The sequence below is a fragment of the Pan troglodytes genome, chromosome 11 (assembly GCF_028858775.2).
Source record: "Pan troglodytes isolate AG18354 chromosome 11, NHGRI_mPanTro3-v2.0_pri, whole genome shotgun sequence".
Lineage (NCBI taxonomy): Eukaryota > Metazoa > Chordata > Mammalia > Primates > Hominidae > Pan > Pan troglodytes.
Genome location: NC_072409.2, coordinates 82,721,573 through 82,748,263, shown reverse-complemented (window position 1 = coordinate 82,748,263; position 26,691 = coordinate 82,721,573). Strand labels below are relative to the sequence as shown.

General features: G+C 43.0%; 2 protein-coding genes across 4 annotated transcripts; one reads left to right on the top strand and one right to left on the bottom strand.

Annotated features, from left to right (window-relative positions):
• Positions 1–64: 64 nt before the first annotated feature.
• BAG1 (BAG cochaperone 1) lies at positions 65–9,501 on the bottom strand. 3 transcript variants are annotated; one of them, XM_016960717.3, is made up of 7 exons: positions 9,228–9,501; positions 7,723–7,851; positions 6,116–6,198; positions 3,952–4,065; positions 1,841–1,948; positions 905–967; positions 65–348 (listed from the first exon to the last, which is right to left on the bottom strand). In XM_016960717.3, exons 1-7 carry the CDS (start codon positions 9,499–9,501, stop codon positions 259–261), a joined length of 861 nt encoding a protein of 286 aa, XP_016816206.1. In that variant the 3' UTR covers positions 65–258. The 3 variants fall into 3 exon arrangements, with proteins under 3 accessions (XP_016816206.1, XP_009454717.1, XP_016816205.2); XM_009456442.4 differs by having other exon boundaries at positions 9,246–9,501; XM_016960716.4 differs by having other exon boundaries at positions 8,258–9,246.
• A 461-nt stretch (positions 9,502–9,962) lies between these two features.
• On the top strand, positions 9,963–26,318 carry CHMP5 (charged multivesicular body protein 5). Its single transcript, XM_001154646.7, has 8 exons — positions 9,963–10,168; positions 11,031–11,135; positions 12,878–12,924; positions 15,655–15,748; positions 16,180–16,251; positions 21,280–21,388; positions 22,924–23,036; positions 25,614–26,318. The coding sequence occupies exons 1-8, from the start codon at positions 10,100–10,102 to the stop codon at positions 25,662–25,664; spliced, it is 660 nt and encodes a 219-aa protein (XP_001154646.2). The 5' UTR covers positions 9,963–10,099; the 3' UTR covers positions 25,665–26,318.
• The last annotated feature ends 373 nt before the right edge of the window (positions 26,319–26,691 follow it).

Below are 26,691 nucleotides of genomic sequence, written 5' to 3'. Positions count from 1 at the left end.
TGGGCAGAGGTGGCCCTCTCCAGAAAAGGTGGATTGCTGGACAGTACAACCACAGAGACAGAAGGAGAAAACAGATAGGAGCTTTACTCAAAATCACAAAGACACTATTTTTCATTGAGAACCAGTGTGAGAGTAGGAAAATTGGCAAATGGCCAGTTGCCCCCAGCAGCCCTGAAGAAATCAGGTAAATTCTGCTCCAGAGACGGCAGAGTTGGTGGCGCCATTCTTCAGGGCAGCACAGCCTTTTTCTGCCACACCTCACTCGGCCAGGGCAAAGTTTGTAGACTGCAGCCGCTCGGTCTCCTGGCAGATGTTCTGCTCCACTGTGTCACACTCAGCTAGGAATGCCTAGAAAATACACACGGGGCAGTAAGGGCCCATCCAGGGGTAGCCGACCACTGCCCACACAAGGCTCCTTGCTTACCCATTCTGGGGAACCCATGGCTGAGACTCAAAACAGATTGTGCATGAATGGAGATGGGCCACTGGCCTGGGTTCCAAGGTAAGGGGAGGGAGGGAGCATAGGACCAGCATTCTGACCATGCTTTAGGCCAGCAATCCCCTAGAAGGTGGTCAAGGCAGGGAGCTTTGCCTCAGGGCCACTGCACAGCAACTGCACAATCGCAGGAAGCACTGTGTGCATGAATACTGCCTCCTGGAATTGTGTAATGTGTCAGCCCTATCTGCTCTCCAGTGAGTTCCCTCCCTAAATAGTTTAAATTCAAATATAATTACAGGGACACAGGTGGCTCTTCTCTGACGTTTGGGGTTCCTGCTGATAAATATAACCAAAACAAGCCCATACCACACACCATGCTCCTACACTACCTGATTTTGAACAGATAAACACACATACCTACACATTAACATATTACGCCTTGTCGTGCACTATTACACAACTCACCTGAACCTTTTTTACCAAGCCTTTCCTTTTCAATCTACTGTCTTTGAAATTTTCTGGCAGGATCTATGGAAGAGTAAGTTGATAATACAAGTTAGTAAATAGTAAACATGTAACAAATAATCCTCAGTGAAAATGACATGAGAGCACATAAGAAACACCCACAGTACACAAAACAGGTCACAGGTCACCAATGTAAATGTGATATCCATTTTCAGGAACGCTTTCCCTGGGTCTGCATCCTGTATGGCCTTTCCATGGCTCTTGTCCCTATAAAAGCTCCCTGTGTTCTCAATGTCTGGGCCATAGGAACTGATCTGTAACACAGACTTTGTTCTTTTATTGTTTCCTATGTATGGATACTCTGCCCTGGCCACACCATGGGCTCATTGTGACAGGAAAAGTGCCTGCTGCTGCTTCTTTACACCCACCCTGGCCAACAGAAGTACACAGTGCAGTTCACCTTCAAGAATGAAGCATCAGGCTAGAGATATCATTACTATCATCTGCAAAAGAGTTAATGATTTTCAATGGCCTCACAAGACCTGGGTCTGGCTGAATCCTCTATAAGTAATGAGCCCTGCAGAATTATCAGTCACATATTCATCAGAGAAAGTTAAATCCTCTGTTTCCTGGACCATGAGATCATGGACTCCTTGGGTCCCAGCTTCATGACGATTACAGATGCTACTGGCAAACATAAGTGTAAATGATAAAAGTCCTATGCTGGAGGGCTGTGAGTGCCTAGAAAGCAGGAACTGTCTTATCATCATGCATTCACCCAGGACCTAGCAACATGACTGGCACACAATAGTAGATGCTTAATATTCTCAAGTGATGGGTTTGCTCAGGCAATAGGAGAGTAAATTACTGAAAGAGTGAATGTGACTGAAATAAAGTCAAAGAAAACTAGTTCTTCTCAGCTGAATATTTACTTACCAGTGTGTCAATCTCCTCCAAGATCTTCATAAACTGCTCTATTGTGGCTTTTACTCTCCTATCAAGTTTGCAGAGAGCGTCAGCTTGCAAATCCTTGGGCAGAAAACCCTGTGGGGAAATAATGCATTATTGCAAGGGTTCTCTGAGGCTGACGGAAGACTCCATGCCACAATACTAATGATGCAATCACACTGAGCCCACCATAGCCCTGGCAGGCCAGGCCACATCTCAGATCCACAACTTTAACTCTTGGAAAAATTAAAAAGGCTGGCCGTGGGCCAGTCCAAGAATTCTATCAGGTTGCAGTCTGCTCTACCTCGCATGACCCACTGTGGCTGCAAATGCCTCCTGAGGCTTGGCTCCAGTGAAGCCCCCAGTCACAAGAAGAGGCAGATGTTAAAAGCACAGGTTTAGAGTCTTCAAAGCCTACGCCTGAAAACTGACTGCCATTTACTAACTTGTGATCTTGAGCAAATTATTTAGCCTATTCATGCCTCAGTACCCTCATTTTAAAAATGAAGATTATGATACCCACACCCTAGATGGTTACTGTGAGGTAAAGGGAATATATGTACATGTGTCACTAACTTGTGGCACAGACACATGCTAAAGAATGGCAGCAGTGCTTATTTTTATCAAATTGTCTAATGGTTCACTCACACAGCTTGGCCTAATGACCAGTTAGCTGGTGACAAGAGTTGGATAGCAGGGATCTCTGAGGATGTTTATCACAGCCACGAGCTACAGATACAGATTTCACAACACGTAGCAAGAGCTTTAAACATCACCCAGCAATTCCAACTCAAAGAATTTATTCTACCAAAAAAACCAGGAATGGTCAAAAAAGATTTACGTCCAAGGATAGTCAAAGAAGCATTACACATAATGGTAAAAATAATATTAAATGAACAATACAGAGTTGGCTAGGTAAATAATACATTTATACAAGATGAAATGCATGCAAGCTTTGAAAAATACCATCATAGGAAAATGTTTAATTTTTTATCCAATAAAAGAATAGTTTATAAAGTGTAAATAACATTATATCAAATTTTTTTAAGATGAAAAATATATTTCAGGCTTTGGTAATGGTCATCTCTGAGTTGGGACCCCATGGGTAATTTTTATTTTCCATATTAGTGCCTATACATGTACTTAAAACTTTTGTACAGTCAGCATGTATTCTGTAATTAAAACACAAACATATAGGCCGGGTGCGGTGGCTCATGCCTATAATCCCAGCACTTTGGGAGGCTGAGGCGGGCAGATCACTTGAGGTCAGGAGTTTGAGACCAGTCTGGCCAACATGGTGAAACCCCATCTCTATTAAAAATACAAAAAAATCAGACAGATGTGGTGGCAGGCGGCACCTGTAATCGCACCTACTCGGGAGGCTGAGGCAGGAGAATCACTTGAACCTGGCAGGCAGAGGCTGCAGGGAGCCACTGAGATTGCACCACTGCACTCCAGCCTGGGTGACAGAGCGAGACTCCATATCAAAAAAAAAAAAAAAAAAGCCAAAACACAAACACACCCCAATTAATGCTATAAAATGAGAGGGAAAAATAAATAAGTGGTCTTGAGCTAGTCCTAATCCTTACTGGGTTTTAGTACCCCATCTCTAATATAAGGAATTGAATAGGATGACTCCCCCAACCCCACTATCATGTTCAACTTGGACCTTCTATGAACCAACAAAATGTTATTTGCCTTGCCAAACACATTACAACAGCCCAGAGAGAAGCTACTTGTTCTATTTCAGACAATACATGATCCTAGCAAGGCAGGTGCTCTCCTGTGAGCATAAATGGATGCTGGCTGGGGTTTGACAATAACTATGACAATAAACGCTTATAAAGCACTTAGTATGTGTCAAGCTCAATCTACATTATTTAATTCTCCCAACAATCCTAATAGGGAAATGTCACCATTATTCCCTTTTTACAGATGAGGAACTTGAGACAAAGATAAACTTGTTCACAGTAAGAGAAAGGGTGAATCCAGGATCTGAACCCAGAGAGTCTGACTGCAGAACATGTCCCCATAACCACAAGTTATATCCAGGAAGCTCTGATAGAAGGCAGAAAGTCAAGGTCCATGAAGAGAGTTACCTGCTGGATTCCAGTAAGCTCTTTATTCAACTCTTCCAGCTGGTCAGCTATCTTCTCCACAGACTTCTCCAAATGTTTCAACTTCTTTAGTTCAACCTCTTCCTGTGGACTGTTCTAAAATGTTTAAGAAGAAAATAAAGCCAATAGTCAAAAAGAACAGGCTGGGCGTGGTGGCTCATGCCTATAATCCCAGCACTTTGGGAGGCTGAGATGGGCAGATCATTTGAGGTCAGGAGTTCAAGACCAGCCTGGCCAACATGGTGAAACACTGTCTCTACTAAAAAAACAAAAAAATTAACCAGGCATGCTGGCGTGCACCTGTAGTCCTAGCTACTCGGGAGGCTGAGGCAGGAGTATAGCTTGAACCTGGGAGGTGGAGGTTTGTAGTGAGCTGAGATCGTGCACCTGTACTCCAGCCAGGGTGACAGAGCGAGACTGTCTCAAAAAAAAAAAAGAAAAAAGAAAAAGCAATCAACAAGAACAGCAGCCTCTGTCAGGAAAAATACCTGACCACACCTGCATGAAGCCACTCACCTACAAATAACAGTTTTAACTCTGTTGCTTCTTGGAAATCAAGTCAAAGGGTTATACATCAAGTTTTCCATCTACAAAGACTCCAGACTATAGAGAAGGTGTTAGGTAAACATTCTGGTGAGGGCCCTGACAGCTTGGGTGCAGAGAATGGAGACAATCCAAGTGCCAGATTCAGTCTCAGCCCTATACTGATCAACAACCAAGACTGAAGCCTGGAGGGTAATCACATTTCAGTAAACACTTGTGAGGAGTCCAGAATGGCAAGACAGGTGGAATTCTACCATTCCTTTAAATGGAATTCCTAAATGGCAGCCTCCAGTTGAGCTCTCCTGTTTAATGTGATGCTGGTTAACAACGATGAATACTTTTATTGAACACTTCCTACATGCCACACACTATCCTAAGCACCTTACCTATTTTTTAAGCCTTACCACAACTCCATCAGGGAAGTACTGCTGTTTTACAGATGATGAAACTGAGGCTTAATGTAGTAAAGTAACATGAGATCACACAGTCCAAAAGAGGTAGATTAGACTTAAGTTCAGACTTTTTTCTTTTTTGAGATAGGGTCTCACTACGGTTCCCAGGTTGGAGTGCAGTGGCTGTTTACAGGCATGATCATAACTCACTGCAGCCTCAAACCCCTGGACTCAAGTGATCCTCCTCTCTCAGACTCCCAACTTGCTGGGACAATAGGCATGTGCCATGGTGCCTTACTTGAGTTCACACTTCGCTCCATACGCTCTGTGTCAGCTCCAAGTAAAAGCCCTATAGTTTCTTCAAACTTGACTCTTTGGTTCTGCCTGTTGCCCATCACCATTCTCCCTGACCCTGAAGCGAGAAATTTAGAATATTTCCCTCTTCTCTCAGGTAAACAATTGATAGATAGGTCTAGCAGCTTTCTGCTTAGTTATGCTATCCCAAATTATTCATTTCTCTTTGTAGCAAGTCCTGAGTTCCAGTCTCCTGGCAGTTCCAAGTCTGGATTAGATTTTTTTTGCCTTCACTTTGTTTATCTGCCCTCTCTCTACTCAGCCACCTAACTCACAATAAGGGAACTTCATATGCTCATAATTCTGCTGTGTCACAATGCAGGGCTGGCCACAGCCCTCTCTCATCACCTTAAGGGTTGCTGACCTCATCTGTCTTTTTTTCCCCTCAGTTCTTTAGTCTGAACCTTTCTTTCCAGTCGAAGGTTTTCCCTTGTGGGAGATTTTAGTTAAAAGGTTGGTTAAAGGGAGAGAGGCTCCTGAACTGGAACAGAGTGATTATTCTTAATATCTACAAGTTTATTTTAACAAAAGACTCTTGCAAATTCTACTCCAAGTGAATGAGACCTGTCCCAGGCACCATTTTAACCAGACCAAGATTCTACCACCAAAACAAAAAACATATTAAGGCAGCACAACCGCTCCTAATTCCTAGAGCAAAAGTTCTAACCAACAGGAGCAGGAGGGTATGAGAACAACAAAATTGGTAATCCTGTAAAACCAATAAAGATTGTATTTGTTTAGAGAGGTGTTTTATCAATGCAGAATCTGGGTCCCCAGTTTGGTCTTCTAAACAGAAACATGTATAAAAGACTTCGGTCATTTGATTCTGAGGATTTCTGATGGAAAAAGCAATTTACCTTTTTCCCAATTAACATGACCCGGCAACCATCTTGTATTCCAAGTGCTGACAACGGTGTTTCCATTTCCTTCAGAGATTTTCCTAAAAAGAGGAGAAAGGTAGGCCAAGTTGTAATAATTGTACAACACTGAAAATAAATTTCAGCAGGATACAGGAAATAGACAAGTGTGTTCACTAATGAGAATTGGTATCTTTTTAGAGGGTGTCATGACCCAGTAATTTCATTTCTAGATATTTATCCTAAACAAATAACTGGACATGCGACTCCACAGTAACTACTATATGATAATATTCAGTGCAACCTTTTCATAATAGTGAGAAACTGGAAAGAGCCAAATATTCAGGAATCAGGGACCGACGAACCACACTACAGAAGACTTTAAAGTCTTCAGTAGGCATTAAGGTCTACAGTAGCCATTAAAGCTCATTTTTTGCAGGAAACCCCAATACCACAATGAATGCTGATGACACAGTGTTATTATGAGGGGTTTTATCCAGGGGAACATTTTCTTTTTCATGCATTCCTCTATTTTGAAACATGAATTTCTATTGTCTTTATAATTCAGAAATAAAATATTTTTAAAAATTAAAGACAATATGTTACACTATGAAATATAAATAAAAATGCCTCCTATTACTAAATTCTTTATAATGACTGACACCCAATGGGGTAAGTCTTTCCCCAGTGGATACCAGAATGATAGATTCTCAGGGGGGTGGGAAGACAGAGGGCAGGGGCCAGGAGGGTGTGGGTCCTGGCAGAAATGAGCATCATGCATCCACTGAGCCCGCCACATCCAGGCCTCAGGTAAGTTTGCTCAAAACCTCCTTTGAGTCAGAACAATGGGAGGCACTGGAAACACAGCAGTATCTCCACCCTCACCGAGGCTGTTATTTTAACAGAGAAATCAGATGTTAAGCAACTAAGAAAATGATTATTTAATAGTAATTTCATAGAAGTGATGCAAAAACAGCAGGGAGTACCATGGTAACATATAATGGGAAGAGGATCTAACCTAGCCAGGGAAGACTGCCCATGAGCTTCATCAAAAATGGTGAGATTTCTGCCATCATCATAAGACTTCAAATCTGACACCTGTCCAGGTGTTTGAAAGTGTCCAATACCTAGCAGGTCCTCAATAAATATCTGTTGAAGAACTGAATGAATAAATAAATAAAAATTGTCCCAGTTTGAAAACAGAGTGACTATTAGGAAAAGTTCAGCAGTTTTAAAACTGTCCTTTGGCCATAAGGAAAAGCTGGAAAAGAAATGCTTACCCTTGGCCAGGTGCAGTGGCTCACACCTGTAATCCCAGCACTTTGGGAGGCCGAGGCGGGTGGATCACCTGAGATCAGGAGTTCGAGACCAGCCTGGCCAACATGGTGAAACCCTGTCTCTACTAAAAATACAAAAATTAGCCGGGCATGGTGGTATGCACCTGTAATCCCAGCTACTCGAGAGGCTGAGGCAGGAGAATCACTTGAATCCGGGAGGCGGAGGTTGCAGTGAGCCTAGATCATGCCATTGCACTCCAGCCTGGGCGACAAGAGTGAAACTTCGTCTCAAAAAAAAAAAAAGAAAAAGAAAGAAAAAGAAATGCTTACCCTTAAATATGAGTTTCTGAAAAGACTGTGGAACCCCTATGACCTCTTCAACAACCTGGGCCAGGTCTTGGACAACTGGTTCACTGCTGCCCTGCTGGGAGGTAACATGAAGGTCGTGCTTCTCATTGCCTGGGGAGAAAGAAAAGCATTTGACGAATATGATTCTTTCACATACACCAATATAGGATGACACTTTATCACATTTATTTACCCAGCCTTCAAGGCCCAGCTCATATGCCACCTACTCCACAGAGCCTGCCCCCATGCCACCCAGCTTTCCTCTGGTGACCTTCTCAAGTATCTCTGTTTCCTCTATTATAATAACTAACAATATGAATGATATCTGCTAACATTTTAAGCATTTCATGCATAATCTAATTTAATCCTCAGATAAACCCCACGAAGTAGATCTACCTATTACTTCTTATTTCACAGATGAGCAAACTGTGACTTCAGGCAAGTTAAGGACTGCCTATGGAAACTCAACTGTTGGAATCAGAAGTTGACATCAGATCTAGCTGATTCCCAAGCTCACCTTTTTCATCACAAGCCATCTGCTTCCTGTGGCTTGACTGCCCTGTACCCTGTATTGTATTGGTCTCGTCTCGCTTGCTGTAATGGGCAAGTGACTGTTTTCCTCCAAGTCTCTCCCACTGAACACACTTGAGTGCATCCATGATATGTGCTAAGTAAACAGACAAATGCATACGAACAGCAGAGCCTTTCTTTCTGAAGAATAGACGCCAATTCTTTTCCAGGGATGTGGACAGTAAGGAGGGAGCCTGTGTACAGTACATTACACCAAGGTTTGGTTCCCCCAACAGCTCCGTGAGGTCAGCAGGAGCCAGGGTTACCAAATCTACTTCACAGAGGAGAAACCGGATTCTTAGAAAGAAGCCGTCCATCCCAAGGTCACTCAAAACCGCAGGATCTAGAATCCAGGTCTCCAGATTCCCAGACCCTTGGGCCTCCCCTAGCTGGTTCTAGAGAAACCTCATGGACTCAGCTCTCCGGTGTACTGACTTCATTTGGTAGTGTGTCAACTCCAACAGTAGGCAGACCCAAAGGGTGCCCAGAGTACAACGCTTGGACCCACGGCCAACTCAAGCGGCGCACACGGAGAAGGCACTCAGCACACGAGGAGCACCCCGGCATGCACGAAGTTCTGACTTATCACACACGGAGCAGTCGTAGACCACATGGCCAAATATATGCCTGACACAAAGGGCACAATAACTGCGCGGGCACACAAACACAACCAGGCCCACGACGTAAAGCACGGAGAAGCTCAAACACCCAGGATCGCACAAATGACCAGAGACAAAATACACCGGCCACATGGAAAAGTGTACAGACACAAGCCCGGGACAAAAGACAGTTCCACGGACACAACCAATAACCCAGGCTTCCGGACGCCAGGACAAGCGCAAGGTCACACGCTTCTGGAGGACACGTGACTAAACCCACAGACACCGCCGGGCTTTCGGGACCTGCACGGAGCCCACCTGGCGCCCGACACTCACTGTGGGTGACAGTCACGGTGAGCCCAGCTGCCGCCATTTCCTCCCTGGTCACCTCCTCGCTCCGGGTCGACTCCTCGTCCCGGGTCACCTCCTGGCTCCGATTCATCTCTTCGCCCTGGGTCGCCTCCTCACTCTGGGTCGCCTCTTCACTCCAGGCCGCTTCCTCACTCAGGGTCAACTCCTCGCTCCGGGTCAACTCCTCGCTCCGGGTCAATTCCTCGCTCCGGGTCGAGCGGCGCCGGGTTTTCTTCTTCATCCGCGGCCTGCGAGCGCCGGCGGCGGCGCCCCTGGTGGGTCGGTCATGCCGGCTGGCAGTACTCCGGGCAGGTGGACGCCGAGAAGGAGGCGTGCCACGCTGGGCCGGGGGCTCCGAGTGGCGCGGCTCCCGGCCTGGCCGAAGGGCGCGCAGCCGGGAACCCAGCCGCTCCCGGTCGCCTCGCGGTCTCCGCGCCCTCCCGCGCTGAGCCAGGCCCGCACTTGTTGACCGCCCAGCGATGGAAGCTGAGCGCGGCGTCTCACAACCCCGCCCGACTACTTCCCGGCCCCGCCCTCGCCCTATGCCGCGTTAGTTGCCTCCAGGCCCCACCCACTCAACTGAGGCCCCGCCTTGCTACAGTAAAACCCCTCCCACTCCTTCTACCAACACCCCGCCCCCTGCAGGCTCTCTCCGAGTGCACCAAGTCATTTTGCTCTCCATCCCCGGAAGACCCGGCTGAAAATCCGGAAAAAGAATCGGGAAACGCCAGGAGGCATATTGCGCTTGCGCACGGAGGGGCCGGAAGTTGAGGCGGGAGTGACTCTGCTTCCGTTTCTGGTTTTGCTCTAGTGTTTGGGTTTCTTCGCGGCTGCCCAAGATGAACCGACTCTTCGGGAAAGCGAAACCCAAGGCTCCGCCGCCCAGCCTGACTGACTGCATTGGCACGGTGGGCATTTGATCATGCATAAGTAGGCTCAGGACCTCTGACACACCCGACCCCGCCCACCCCCAGCCCCGGGCCCATATTCTTCCACTTCATTTCGGGTCCTGGGCCCCTTACACGTCGTCCCTCTCTATCTCACCTTCTCCCCTTCATCCCTGTTACCCAAGTCATTCCTAACGCCACAAACCAGGGACCCCCTAACCCCATCACTGCCTTGCCCTGCCAGCACCCAACCCGTTTTGATGCCCATTGCCCGTCCACTCGCTCTCGCCTTGATCCTCTCACCTCACCCAGCCCTAGGCCCATACACCCTTCCCACCTCATCCTGCCTGATCCTTTACCCTTCTTCCATCTGTCATCCCCAGTCCACATCAGAACTCAGCTTGATATCCTAGGTCAACATATCTGTACCTTCGTCCTGGATCTCAGTAACACAAAACTCAGAACCCTAGCCCCTCAGATTAAGCCAGCATCCCCGATTTAGGGAATGGCATTAGATCTACAATCAGCTGGTTTCACTTGGCACTGGCCCATTTCATGTGCCTCTTGGAGGAACTGTCAGCCTGGCTAGTCTCTGATTCTAGGGAAATTCCAACTCAACTCAGTGATTCTCAAATTATTTTCTGCCTCAACCCACTTGAAGGCTACCTGGTATATCAGAATTGGGGCAGTGTGGCGGGGGGTAAGAGAATAATTTATAAAGCCCAGGGTTTCTGGTTGGGAATACCCTTCTTTGTGAACCACTGTTTTTCACCCTTCCCCTTAAGCTCCTCTTTTCTTCCTCTGTATTCCTTCCTCTCTACCTGCCCCTTCTGGAATAAGTGTATTGCAGTAACTACCAGTGCATTTGATATTTTCCCCTAAGGTGGACAGCAGAGCAGAATCCATTGACAAGAAGATTTCTCGATTGGATGCTGAGCTAGTGAAGTATAAGGATCAGATCAAGAAGATGAGAGAGGGTCCTGCAAAGGTAAGGTGGGCAGCAACTGCTGCACAAGGTGCTGGCAGAGCCTAGTTTTAGCACCTATAGAAATAGGGCCTAGTTCGGCTGGGCACAGTGGCTCATGCCTGTAATCCCAGCACTTTGGGAGGCTGAGGCGGGTGGATCACGAGGTCAGGCGTTTGAGACTAGCCTGGCCAACATAGCGAAACCCTGTCTCTACTGAAAATACAAAAACTTAGCTGGGCATGGTGGCAGGCGCCTGTAATCCCAGCTACTCAGGAGGCTGAGGCAGGAGAATCGCTTGAACCTGGGAGGCGGAGGTTGCAGTGAGCAGAGACCACACCATTGCACTCTAGCCCGAGTGACAGTGTGAGACTCCGTCTCAAAAAATAAAAAAGTGAAATAGGACCTAGTGCAGGGGCTGTGAGCATCCCTACAGAAGAGATGCTTACAGTCTGGTAAGGAGAAAACATGTGAGGGTGTATCCTTTAGGGAGGAGAGTTTGCAATCAAATATGGAAGGGAGGCTGGGGATTGATCTGGTAGAAAGAGATGCTGGTCACACGTCTAAAAGCATGTACATGAGAATTAGCATATTATACTGAGAAGGTGGTAATCTGGAGAGGAAGACTAGGCTGTGCTCAAGATCAGTGACTTGCCAAGCTGGTCAGGTTAGGTTGGTATATTAGACTGCTTAAGGAGTGGCCTGCTGGGAAAAACTGAACTAGGCATCTGGGACCAGTGTTCTAATACACTGTCACTGCCTTCTAGTTGTGACCTTGATAAAGTCACTTATTTTCCACTCCTGTTAGGTAGAAACATAAAATACTGTGTTTAAGCACATGGACTGTGGATATAGAACTACCTTGTTTTTTCCAGATCCATAACTTATTAACCATGTGAGCCTGGGTATCACTGAACCTCTCTTTCCCCATCTGTAAAACAGAGATAATACCCACCTTACAGTATGAGGATTAAATGAGGTAATTGATGTGACCTGTGTACCACTAGGTCTAGGATAAAGTAGTACTCAGTAAATATGAGTTATGATCATCTGTGAAGTATTAATACCTGTTTTTCCTTCCTCACTGGAGAAGACAAATAAAATGATCTACAGAATTCTATAGAAAAGGAAGGCTTTTCCCAGCCATCTTAGTGGATGGTGTGGAATGAAGAGCAACCAGAGGTAGGAAAGCCCATTTAGATTTGAGACAATGAAAGCCCAAACCATGGTGGTAGGAAACCAAAGAATCAGTTTGAAAGTGAGTTCTGAAATCAGCTAACAGGATGACTGTGCATGAAGAAACAACAGAAAGAGGAAAGATAAGGTTGATAAAAAGGTTTTCAACCTAGAGAGGTAAGAGATTGGTGGGCCATTGTTACTTATTTCAAAGGTGAGATAAGGTTCAGGAGTTCGGAATTGTTGAGGTTAAGTTGATGGGCTGTACAAGTGAAGAATCTCCCTAAGGCAACTGGATATACAGAGTCAGCACTTTTGGGGCTAGAGGCAGAGATAATATGCATTAGGAAAAGAGAAAGTAGTTGAGAACTCTGGGATGTGGGATACAAAGACAGATAGGAGCAAAGGCTTAAAGACTGGACCTTAGAGATACCTGTTTTTGGGAGGGGAAGTACAGAATCCAGGATCCATTATGCCTACTACTTTGAAGAAGAGAGGAAGTAGGCATGTGAGTTTGAGGCTATGGGAAATTTCTTTTACCATATATGTGTTTTCCACCTTATTTTTATTAAATCTGTTTTTCTCTCCAGAATATGGTCAAGCAGAAAGCCTTGCGAGTTTTAAAGCAAAAGAGGATGTAAGTTACACACACAATTTCTTTACCTCTAGCAGGTTTAACTAAAAGAGAAATGGTCTTCCATTCCTTCAGGTTTTCATACTATTTTCTAAGCACTCTTGATTTAATTACAAATTTTCATTGACATGTAATTAAATACAGTTAGCTGGGTTGTTATCTGTTGTAACAACTTCCATCTAAATAGAACTTTTTGCCATGATGGAGATGCTCTATATCTGTGTGTTCAATACAGTAGCTATTAGCAGCATGTGGCTATTGAGCACTTGAAATGTGGCTAGTGTGACTAAGGAAATGAAGTTTAAATTTTATTCAATTTAAATAATTTAAGTAGCCTTATATGGTTAGTGACTACTGTTTTGGACTGACCAGATCTGTAGGGTTTGGTTTTCCTATTATTTATTTTAGAGTGTACCTTTTTTGTTTTTGTTTGTAAAGTTAGGAATCCTAAATGTTTGTTCCCTCCCACCAGAATAAATTTAAAGATCCTTAATTTGTTTTAGGTGACTATGTCCCAGTTTTGAGCAGAAGCTAACTAGTATCTTTGGTGCCTACCTCTGTAGACTGTTCAGCTGGTGAGATCCTCTGCAGGGTTATAGAGGTCAGGTATAATTAGCTATCGAGGAGCCAGAAAGATTGTCAGTGTCTCTCTTCCTATATTAAAATGACTTTTTATAAGATACCAGATGCCATCTTCCTCCTTTTAGATTAGATCAAATTGGAAAAAGAAATTGTAATGCCTAGACTGGTGAGGGTGTGGTGAAATGATTTACCTTCTTAATTGGTGGCATTGCTAGTTTTAAGTAACCTTTTTTGTTATAAAAAGAATATAGGTTCATTGTAGAAACTTGGAAAATACATAAATATGAACAGAAGAAAATAAAATTTACCTAGATTCTTACTACTAGAAATAACCACCTTTAAAATGCTAATTTCTTCCAGTTTCTTTCCTCTGCTTCTGCATACGTGGTATGTGTGCATATAACTTTTTAGAAGAAATGAAATTGTAGTGTGTATATGTAGGTTTTCCTTTTCCACTTAATGTTATATCATGAGCATCTCCCTGTTCTTTTAAATATTCTTTGGAAACTTTCCACTTTTTAATGAGATTATAATATTCTGCCATTTGCTTGCACCATGAATGGACCATTCTTTTTCTAGTTGGATAGTTAGATTGTTTCCAATATTGTATAAAGAACATAGTGACATAAGTCTTTGAGGTAATATTATAATTTGATATAAAACTGTATTTTAAAAACATTTTGAACACCACACATTATATTAGGTCAGATGGATTACCTAATTATGGGTGCAAAATTAATAAAACACCTGGGGCTGGGCACAGTGGCTCACACCTATAATCCCAGCACTTTGGGAGGCCAAGACAGAAGCTCACTTGAGGTCAGGAGTTGGAGATAAGCCTGGCCAACATGGTGAAACCCCATCTCCACTAAAAATACAAAAATTAGCTGGGCGTGTTTGCATGCGCTTGTAATCCCACCTACTTGGGAGGCTGAGGCGGGAGAATCGCTTGAACCCAGGAGGCAGAGGTTACAGTGAGCTGAGATGGCACCACTACACTCCAGCCTGGGCAACAGAGCAAGACTGTCTCTAAACAAATAAATAAGTAAATAAATAAACAAAATAAAATATGCCTGTCTTCAAGGAGTTCAAAATTCTGGAAAACCATTTAGCTATATGTATGAAGAGCCTTAAAAATAGTTTTACCCTTTGCTCTAAGAATTTCACTTCTGTATATTTATCATAGAAAATAATTATAAAGACTTATTAAGATATGTAGCAGGCCGGGTGCGGTGGCTCATGCCTGTAATCCCAGCACTTTGGGAGGCCGAGGTGGGCGGATCATCTGAGGTTGGGGGTTCGAGACCAGCCTGACCAACATGGAAGAACCCGTCTCTACTAAAAATACAAAATTAACCAAGCGTGGTGGTGCATGCCTGTGATCCCAGCTACTCCGGAGGCTGAGGCAGGAGAATCTCTTGAACCCAGGAAGGTAGAGGCTGCAGTGAGCCGAGATCGTACCATTGCACTCCAGCCTGGGCAACAAAAGTGAAACTCTGTCTCAAAAAAAAAGATATGCAGCAACACAGAAAAAAGCAAATGCTATAATGTTAAGTGGAAAATAGTGTTATAACTAAAATACAGTCATGTGCTGCATAACAATGTTTTTGTCAATGAATGACAGAACAGACTGCATTATACCACTCTGGCCCCTATAAGGTTATAATACTGTATTTTTACTGTACCTTTTCTATAGGATGTTTAGATACACAAATACCATTGTGTTACAATTGGCTACAATATTCAGTACAGTAACATGCTGTACAGGTTTGTAGCCTAGGAGCAAGCAGTAGGCTATATCATATAGCTTAGGTGAGTAGTGGGCTGTACCACCTAGGTTTGTGTAAATACATTGTCTGATGTTTGCACAATGATGAAAGTGCCTAACAACATATTTCTCAGAACATATCCCCATTGTTAAGCGATGCATGACTGTACATGCAAAGGAAAAAGACTGGAGGGACACATCAAATGATATTTGTGTTAGAGTGATTAAATTGTTTTTGCCAATTTTTCTGCGTGATACCTAATTTTTAAGTTTTTTGTTCCGTTGTTTTTTTTTTAAATACTCTTATTTAGTGTGGGGATACTTTGTTCTTGAGGATTTCTATCTGGTTCATATATTTGCCATTCTCAATTGACTCTAAAAAGGTATGAGCAGCAGCGGGACAATCTTGCCCAACAGTCATTCAACATGGAACAAGCCAATTATACCATCCAGTCATTGAAGGACACCAAGACCACGGTACTCCCAAAACACCTTTTCCTGTTATTTCATTTATTTATTCTTATTCTCTTTTCCAATGGCTTTTTAAAGACAGTTTAACCAGCCAGGCACAGTGGCTCACGCCTGTAATCCCAACACTTTGGGAGGCTGAGGTGGGTGGATCACCTGATGTCAGGAGTTTGAGACCAGCCTGACCAACATGGTGAAACCCTGCCTCTACTAAAAATACAAAAATTAGCTGGGTGTGGTGGCGTGCACCTGTAATCCCAGCTACCTGGGAGTCTGAGGCAGGAGAATCACTTGAACCCAGGAGGCGGAGGTTGCAGTGAGCCATTGCACTCCAGCCTGGGCAGCAAGAGTGCAACTCTGTCTCAAATAAATAAATAAATAAAGACAATTTAACCAACATGACTTACAAAAACATTGTGTTTTCTTCCTCCTTTTCTTAGGTTGATGCTATGAAACTGGGAGTAAAGGAAATGAAGAAGGCATACAAGCAAGTGAAGATCGACCAGATTGAGGTGAGACATATGCTAGTTTCTGCAAGAATGTGCACTAGTTTCTGAGAGAATCCAAACGAGTGTGCATGTGATAGGAAGAGCACAGGAGAGGAACTGAATCTCGGGGCTGCCATTTACTAGTAGAGTAACTTCGAGAAAGGGTACCAAATGTCTCAGTTTCCTCAGTGCAAGGATCCTAATACCACATACAGTTACAGACAGTCCCCGATTTAAGACGGTTCAACTTAACGATTTTTCAGTTTGATGATGGTGCGAAAACTATATGCATTCAGTAGAAACCATACTTTGAGTATCCACGTAACCATTCTGTTTTTCAGTTTCCATACAATATTTAATAAATTACATGAGATACTCAACACTTTATTATGAAATAGGCTGTTAGATGATTTTGCCCAACTGTAGGCTAATGTAAGTGTTCTGAGCACAATTAAGGTAGGCTAGGCTAAGTGATGGTTCAGTAAGTTAGGTGTATTGAATGCACTTTCTACTTAAGATATTTTGAACTTAAGATGGGTTTATCAGGATGTAACCCTATCATAAGTCAAGGAACTTCTATATTATGAGGATGAAATAAATGAGCTAGTATCTCTACACACACAATGCCTGGCCTATAATAAGCATCCAGTAGTTACTTTTAACTAATTCGATGATATTTAGTCTGTTTCTTCAATGGTAGTGGTGTTGTTGCCTATTCCCAGGATTGTCATGAGTGTTAAATGAAGGTATGTAGGTAAAGTGTATGTAAAATGTTTAACCCAACTCCTGGCATGGTAGACTTGGTTCCCTTTTCTAGTAATTCTCTTTAGATTTTTAATAATAATGTCATTAGTTCCTTAAAGTTAGCATTTCTTATTGGAATTGGGTTTTGACCAGGGAGATGAGCCCTAAGAGCTTGGCAGCTCTCAGCTGTCAGATGAACAGCCCAGGTGGCAAGAAGAGATAGCAGAGGGAGTGAGTGGTGACTGGTCAGAGGAGAGAGGCTTCCTTTCTGCATATAAAATGGCGCTCTTGACCTTTACCCCCCTGACTAGAATGTCCATTTCCTTGAATGCAGGGACTTGATTTTGTTCACTACTGTGTCCCCAGTGCCCATAACAATGCCCCGCCATGGTTGGTGCTCAGAAAGTATTTGATGGTTGATGAATCAGAGGCTATAAAGGGAGATAAAGCAAAAAAAAAAAAAAAAAAAAAAAAGAGAAAGCAGTACGGCCTGATTCAAGCAGTGTTTGTTAAAATACCAGGCATTTTATTGCCTCTGCAAAGATATTCTCTCATAAAGCTGATCTTTAGTAAGAGTGAAGGCAGGCTGGGCGTGGTGGCTCACTCCTGTAATCCCAGCACTTTGGGAGGCCGAGGCAGGTGGATCACGAGGTCAGGAGATCAAGACCATCCTGGCTAACACGGTGAAATCCTGTCTCTACCAAAAATACAAAAAATTAGCCGAGCATGGTGGTGGGTGCCTGTAGTCCCAGCTGTTCGGGAGGCTGAGGCAGGAGAATGGCAACCCGAGAGCAGAGCTTGCAGTGAGCCAAGATTGCGCCACTGCACTCCAGCCTGGGCGACAGAGCAAGACTCCATCTCAAAAAAAATAAAAGATTGAAGGCATTCCTCCCCTCTCTTATTTTTTCAAGCACCCCTCTTAGGTTGCCTTTGTCTGTCTCTAATCCTCCACAAGTGTTTGCATACATGGAATTAAACTTTGTGATACTCTCTAAGAGCTTCACTGATGAAAGTGTTCTGTATATGCTTGTCTTTTTTTTTTTTTTTTTTTTTTTTTGTTGAGACAGAGTCTCGTTCTGTCACCAAGGCTGGAGTGCAGTGGTGTGATCTCGGCTCACTGCAACCTCCGCCTCCTGGGTTCAAGCGATTCTCCTGCCTCAGCCTTCCAAATAGCTGGGATTACAGGTGCCTGCCACCACACCCAGCTAATTTTTGTATTTTTTAGTAGAGATGGGGTTTCGCCATGTTGGCCAGGCTAGTCTCAAACTCCTGACCTCAAGTGATCCGCCCACCTCGGCCTCCCAAAGTGCTGGGATTACAGGTATGAGCCACCACTCCCAGCCATTTTTTTTTTTTTGTATAATATCATTTGCCATTAAAATATAATGAAATGGAATGGTATTTTCTGCTTTTAGGGTTCCTTGTGTTTTAATTAAAGCTATTTAATAGGAACAAAAGAGAAACGTTGGTTTTATAGCTTTAACTTTTTATTTTGCTGTTGTGTGTGTGTAGGTCTGTTTTTCTTCTGCTTTTTCAGTTGCTGCATATCACTTTGTCAATGTTCTTTTTAGCTTAGTGCTTTTTTTTTTTATATTGCTTTTGTTTGTTTATACAATAGAGAACCAGTTAATGGTTTGTGGGATAAATTTTTTCTGTGTCTATCCTGGAGTCTTGCTAGGAATCCTATTCATAGATGATCCGGGAAGATGTGTCTTGATGTGTAATACTATTGTATAAGCTTGACTTGATTAGCTTTCTCTATGTTATTTTCATTGTCTTTTAATTATTACTCAGCCAGTGCTTCTCTGTGTAGCAGAGTGTTAAATATGCATATAATTTGGCAGTTTGGTACTTGGAAATACAGAAAATCAAAGTTTAAAAAAAAAAATTTCCCCTCCATTTTACTACCCTTTTCACCTTTCACCTTTATGGGGGCCAGGAAGGAATTTTCTTTTTTCTTTTTTTTTTTTTTTTTTTTTGCTGTTGCCTAGGCTGGATTATAGTGACTCAGTCTCAGCTCACCGCAACCTCTGCCTCCCAGGCTCGAGCCATCCGTCTACTTCAGTCTCCTGAGTAGCTGGGACTACAAGCATGCACCATGCCCAGCTAATTTTTGTATTTTTTTGTGGAGATGAGGTTTTGCCATGTTCCCCAGGTTGGTCCCAAACTCCTGAGCTCAAGTGATCCGCCCTCTTTTGCCTCCCAGAGTGCTTGGATTACAGGCATAAGCTACTGCACCCAGCAGAATTTTCAAATGTCTTGCATTGCTTTAGAAATTCTGAAGGATAAATGGTGCTGATTTGGTCCTTTTGCTTTATCAACACTAGTTCTGTTCCTGTCTGTGTGGAATTTTAGTATATGAAGAGTGTATTGTTGTTCCGCACATAATTAACACAGTAAAATATATATAGTATTAGGTGCTTAGTGTTTTACATATATTATTGCAATAAATCCTTACAATAACCCCAGTGAGATATGGCTATTTTATTTATTTATTTTTGAAACAGAGTCTCGCTCTGTCACCCAGGCTAGAGTGCAGTGGCGCGATCTCAGCTCACTGCAACCTCTGCCTCCTGGGTTCAAACGATTTTCCTGCCTCAGCCTCCCGGGTAGCTGGGATTACAGGCGCATGGCTAATTTTTTGTATTTTAGTAGAGATGGGGTTTCACCGTGTTGCCCAGACTGGTTGCGAACTCCTGAGTTCAGGCAATCCACCCACTTTGGCCTCCTGAAGTGCTAGGATTACAGGCATGAGCCACCGCGCCTGGCCAGATATGGCTATTAATAATTCCATTTTACAGATGAGGAAAATAAGGCTTAGAGACATTACTTCTCATTGAGTAATGGCAAAATTGAACTTGGGTATATCTGACTCCAGAGTCTCACTCCTAACCATTATACCAGCTGCCCTTTGTTATGCTATACCACTTCTTAGATTGGTTTCATATTACAGTTTACCCTTGAACAGCAAATGCAGTTTGAACTGCACGAGTCACTTATATGCAGATATTTTTCAACCAAACGAGGATCGAAAATATAGTGTTTGCAGGATGCGAAACTACCCATATGGAGGACCAACTGGGGACTTGGGTGTGGGCAGATTTTGGTATAGACAGACATCCTGGAACCAATCCCTTGCGTGTACCAAGGGACAACTGCATTTTTAGCCTTGTAGTAATCTCCCAGTTAAGCACAGGTAGATTATTCACACAGGGTTTATGCCCTTGGTCCATTTTTTTCACCAGCCTTGTCTTGGCTGTGACACCTATCCTGATTCCCTTTCTGATTCTCCATCCAGGGTGGGCCATGTACAACTCACTTTTTGTACCACTTCAGTTGTTTCTACTCTTGCCTCCTTTCTCTACACAGTGTAATCTGTCTTTGGCTGACTTGAGAAGAATAATTTGCTTGTCTCAGTAACCTCCCTGTCTTCATTAACTAGAAAATGATTGACAGTTTAGATCAAGATAATTGCTTGATTTAATGTTTCAAGTAAAACTTTCTGTAATAGTAGACAGCTGACAATCATCTATTCTCACATAGGACTTTGGGCTTCCATGAGGCACTTTAAAATCAAATCCAGCCGGGCACAGTAGCTCATGCCTATAATCCCAGCACTTTGGGAGGCTGAGGTGGGCAGATCACCTGAGGTCAGGAGTTTGAGACCAGCCTAACCAACATGGCAAAACCCCACCTCTACTGAAAGTACAAAAATTAGCTAGGCGTGGTGGTGCACACTTGTAATGTCAGCTATTTGGAGGCTGAGGCAGGAGAATCACTTGAACCCGGGAAGTGAAGGTTGCAGTGAGCTGAGATTGGACCATTGCACTCCAGCCTGGGTGACAAAGCGAGACTCCATCTCAATAAATAAATAAATAAAGTAAAAAATAAAATGAGAGATCATCAATTCTATTCTTTAAGTTCACATTTTGCCACCAAAAATAGGCAAGGGATTATGTGGGTCAGTAACATTCATAATTATTGTTAGAGGAGATCTTTGGGCTTGTGGTTTTTAATTCTTTAAGCATTCTCTCATACTTTTAATAGAAGGGATGTTTTAAGAGTTACTTGAACCTGTCCTTTAGAGGAGTGTCTGCTCAGTTGTTAACATTAAAAAATTGCTAGCCAAAGACTGGGATAGGGGAGGTGAACTAACAGTTGTTGAGAACTGTTTATGTGCTTGGCATTTTACATACATTATCTTTTTAAAAATTGCTCATGTCTAGATTCAAAGGAGAATGTAGGGGAAAAGGGTAGTTAAAAGAAAATGGTAAATGAGAGAAAATCCTCTCATATATATTTCCATAGGATTTACAAGACCAGCTAGAGGATATGATGGAAGATGCAAATGAAATCCAAGAAGCACTGAGTCGCAGTTATGGCACCCCAGAACTGGATGAAGATGATTTAGAAGCAGGTAAGTTATGAGAAAAGTAATGTATATTTAGTTTTGGAGTCCAAAAGCAACAGCTGCCTGGGACCTTTTCCCAAATGCTAGTGAAAATTTCTATCAGGATTTCCTGAAGGTTAGTTTATGATACTGTCCCTGGGCAAAGAGCTTATGAGGCAGCCACATCAGATTGCATACTCCACCAACAACAGTGGGATGGATCAACTCTGAAGGAAGTCCAGGTACAGGCTGACCTGGTGCTTGGTATCTGTAAGTGTCCTCCACATGGCCTTTCCTTGCTGTATTCCTTTTGATTTTGTTCTCACTATTTTCCTAGTTGGAGTCCTCTCCCTCAGAACAGCAAAACCAATTAAGAAACAATAATTAGGGCCAGGTGCCCTAATCCCAGCACTTTGGGAGGCCAAGGTAGGTGGATCCACTCAAGCCCAGGAGTTCGAGACCTGGCTGAGCAATATGGCGTCACCCCGTCTCTATAAAAAATACAAAAATTACCCAGGCATGGTGGTGTGCACCTGCGGTCCTAGCTACTCGGGAGGCTGAGGTGGAAGGATCACTTGATCCCAGGAGGTAGAGGTTCCAGTGAGCCGAGATTGCACCACTGCAGCCTGGGCAACAGAGTGAGACCTTCTCTCAAAAAAAAAAGAATAGTTGGGAAATACTTAGTGTGCATCTACTCTATGCCAGGTACTCTACTAGGTGGTGGGAATTTAGCACTGAATAAAAATGCAGCCCCTACGTTCATGAACCTTCTCTAGCAGTGGAAGACATAAATGGTTTGCTTCAAGTAATTAATTACTAGAGCACAGACTATAGGGAAGAAGTATGGGGTAGCATGGGAGCACATACTAAGGGACTCTAACCTAGTTAGTAGTGGGAGAGAGGCATGGGACCTGAAGGATGAGTAGGGGATAGCATGAAAAAATGAGAAGGGTTGTCGAATGGCCTCAGGGAGAGTAGTCTGGAAGTTATTGCGATAGCCATTTAAGAGATGATGGTGGCCGAGACTAGCTAGGGTGATGGTAGCAGAAACAGACAGAAGTGGACAGATTGAAGACATCTTAGGAAATTGAGTGGACAAGACTTAATGATTGACAGGATGTGGTAGAAGTGGGAGGTGTCAAGGGTGGCTGTCAGTTTCTAGCATGAGTAACTGGGTAGATGACAGAACCATTCCACACTGGATTTCTATTGTGTGATTCCCCTGTTACATTACTACTGCTGCTTTCCCGCTCTCTCCATGGTCTATTTTTGCCTAGAACCTTTTATTTTTTTTTCCATTTATTTCTTTATTTTTTAATTTCCCATCTTCAATTGCCCCTGATAAGTCTCTACCTGCTATTGTCATTCCTCTTGGCCACTTCCAACTCATTTTACCACAGACTTATTTTTGGAGTCTGATTTCATGTAATGGTCACACAGCATACAACAATCTCATGCCCTCTTCACTGCCTTCTTTCAAGTCCATCGATAAATGAGAGAAATTATTAGCTGCCAGTTTTCTTGGTTACATTTTTTTTAAATGTTGACTGTTTCAATCTCAGAGTTGGATGCACTAGGTGATGAGCTTCTGGCTGATGAAGACAGTTCTTATTTGGATGAGGCAGCATCTGCACCTGCAATTCCAGAAGGTGTTCCCACTGATACAAAAAACAAGGTGAAAGCTTTTTCTGTTTATATTTCAATGCAAAATAGCAAAGGCTTTATGCTTGACCATAAGTCTGGGAATCTAAAAGGTAGTCTTAACATTAGAACAAAGAAAGACAGTCCTGGTCATTATTTTGTGAACCCTTGAAGGTCCGGTTTTTCTGCATTCGATGATGAATTGACTGCATAAACACTGTCACTGAGGCTCAGGAATATTTTTATAGAATGACAATTTGTGTAACATACATAATCACCCTTGCTGTGAGCTGGCACTGGGTACCATTGATGGGTCTTAGACATTTCCTGTAAAAGCGTAAGCAACACATGCATGAGACTTGCTAGGCAGCAGTGAAAAAGTCTCACTCTTCATACACACCAGTTAATTACTGGCTGGATTTTTAATTTTATTTTCCTTTCTTTTTCTTTTTTTTTTTCCTGTACACACAGGAGTTTAGAATGGGTGGATTTTCTAAACTATGGATTAATAATTTAAGCATAAAACTTAATGTAGAAAGATTCTAATTTAAGGCAAAAGAATCAGAACACCTGACACTAAGTATGACTACTTAGCTATTGTAAGCTTTTCTTTTCCTTGCATCTGTAAAATGCAGATAATTACAAGTATCTCACGTAATTGTTGTGCAAGCAAATTAGATCTTGTATGTAAAGGACTGTGCAAACTTAAAGCTCTGTCCAAATCTACATGATTGTCTTTTTTTTTTGAGACAGAGACTCATTCTGTCACTCAGGCTGGAGTGCAGTGGCGTGATCTCAGCTCACTGCAACCTCCGCGCCCCTGGTTCAAGCAATCCTCCTGCCTCAGCCACCCCAGGTAGCTGCGATTACAGGTGCGCGCCCACATGCCTGGCTAATTTTTGTATTTTTAGTAGAGACGGGGTTTCACCATGTTGGCCAGACTGGTCTCAAACTCCTGGTCTCAGGTGATCTGCCTGCCTCAGCCTTCCAAAGTGCTGGGATTACAGGCATGAGCCACTAATAATGACAACCAGGGTGGGCAAGGTGTGACTTTGAGCAAAATAGCAGAAATTTATGTCTTCTTTTTGAACCTCATCAGTTTTTCCTACCTGTAAAATGTGAGAGCAAAGGGCAGGGAGCAGGTAATTTCTTAGGTCCATTATTACTGGTTTCTGTGAGTATGCATCTTCCTCTATTGTATCCCTCCCTTCTCTGTTGAGCCTGGGACAGTCTTGCCTTTCTGAACTGCCCACTCCTCCCCGACCTCTCTGGCAACTTCAAGGTCCCAGGTCCATGGGTTGCTTTTTCTCAGCAACCCATGAAATAATTTTTATTAACACTACCATAGCCCACCTTGTTAATTTCCTAGTAACAAGTCCCTGAAGCGGCCAGGTGCAGTGGCTCAAGCCTGTAATCCCAACACTTTGGGAGGCTGGGGCAGGCGGATCACGAGGTCAAGAGATCGAGACCATCCTGGCCAACATGGTGAAACCCCGTCCCTACTAAAAATATAAAAAATTAGCTGGGCGTGGTGGCAGGCTCCTGTAATCCCAGCTACTTGGGAGGCTGAGGCAGGAGAATCACTTGAAGCCGGGAGGCGGAGCTTGCAGTGAGCCGAGGTCGTGCCATTGCACCACTCCAGCCTGGGCAAAAAGAGCAAAACTCAGTCTCAAAAAAAAAAAAAAAAAAGTCCCTGAAGCATCTGTGTTATTTCCACTTTGAGAAGGTCACAGATTCCTGAGTTATATATGCTGTGGATATATGGGGGTTTTGTTGTTGTTGTCGTTTTATCTTTTTGAGATGGAGTCCCGCTGTGTCACCCAGGCTGGAGTGCAGTGGCACAATCTCAGCTCACTGCAACCTCCACCCCCGGATTCAAGCAATCCGCCCACCTCAGCCTCCCAAGTAGCTGAGATTACAGGCATGCTTCACCACACCTGGCTAATTTTTTTGTTTTTAGTAGAGATGGGATTTCACTATGTTGGTCAGGCTGGCCTCGAACTCCTGACCTCAAATGGTCCACCTGCTTCAGCCTCCCAAAGTGCTGGGATTACAGGCGTGAGCCACCGCGCCCGGCCTGTTGTTGTTTTTAAAGTAAAGGAACAAAAGAATGGCTACTCCATAGGCAGAGCAGCCCTGGTGTTTTCATTGATAGTGATGTCGCTGCCTGTGATTATAGTAAAGCATGATATGGAAGTGACTGCCTATCCACGGGCACTGCTCCTTCAAGGATTTGGGAGGCTAAGAAAGGTATTGGTCCAGAGTGAAATTGCAAATCTGGAGGCAAGGACCCACTCCTCAACCTTTCCTTTTTGACCCTCCCAGCCTCCTTTTCCCCTTTCCAGGTTTACTCTTAGATTTCTCTTTCTCCCTCTTTTCACTCTCTTTCCCCTGTGGAGGAGCCCCCTTTTGGCCCTTTCTAGTTCTCTTCTTGATTCATCACTTCCTCCTTTACCTTTCATGAAAAAGCTTGTTCTCATCTTATGAGTGCGATTTTGGTTTTGATTGATTAAATACTTGGAAATGAGTTTTAACTATTAAATGTTTGTAATCCTTTTTTTTTTTATCAAATAGAAAAATAGTGGCACTAAACATTGCTTCCTTTTTACAGGATGGAGTTCTGGTGGATGAATTTGGATTGCCACAGATCCCTGCTTCATAGATTTGCATCATTCAAGCATATCTTGTAAAACAAACACATATTATGGGACTAGGAAATATTTATCTTTCCAAATTTGCCATAACAGATTTAGGTTTCTTTCCTTTCTTTGAAGGAAAGTTTAATTACATTGCTCTTTTATTTTTTCCATTAAGAGACTCATTGCTTGGGAAATGCTCTCTTCGTACTAAAATTTGATTCCTTTTTTTCTTATGAAAAACGAACTCAGTTTAAAAGTATTTTTAGCTCGTATGACTTGTTTTCATTCATTAATAATAATTTGAAATAAAACTAAGGAAATGGAATCTTAAAAGTCTATGACAGTGTAACTCTACGGTCTCAAAATGACCTGATAAATTGATAAGACAAAGATGAGATTATTGGGGCTGTTCATATTATGATTCAGAATCATTTTCTATTGTGGTATTATAGGTTGGTTAAAGTGATGGCCTTTTTGATGGGTTTTGTTGTGTCTTGTGAACAAGTCATTACTGTGTCCATTATTGGAATGGAATTATCACTACTGTATCATGAGTGGGTATTTTGATTCTATGGTTCCCTCAGTATTACATCTTGACTTGTAATCAATTATGAATATTTCTTGATATTTAATGTATAGGACATTTATTTATACTCAATAAATATTTTTCAAAAGGATATAATTTTAATAATATCACTTCAGCTTAAAACCTCTACTGCGGAAACCAAATTTAATAGAATTTTAATGTCATTTCAGCCTATAACTCCACTACAGAAACCAAATTAACCAGTAGCATTGTGAGGAAAGAGCAAGGAACAATCTGGGCTTGGGCCCTGGGTCTACCATTTACTAACTACTGAGTAGTCTATTCAACCTCTCTAACCTTCTGTTTCCTTATTAGTAAAATCATGCTTAACTCACAGAGCTTTTGTGAGGAATAATTGAGGTAATGGTCATAAGTACCTTGTTAACTGCAAGGGGCTATTCTTATATGAGGGATTGTTAACAATAAAAAAGAAACTGCTTCATTCTTTTCTTGGAAGGTGCCTG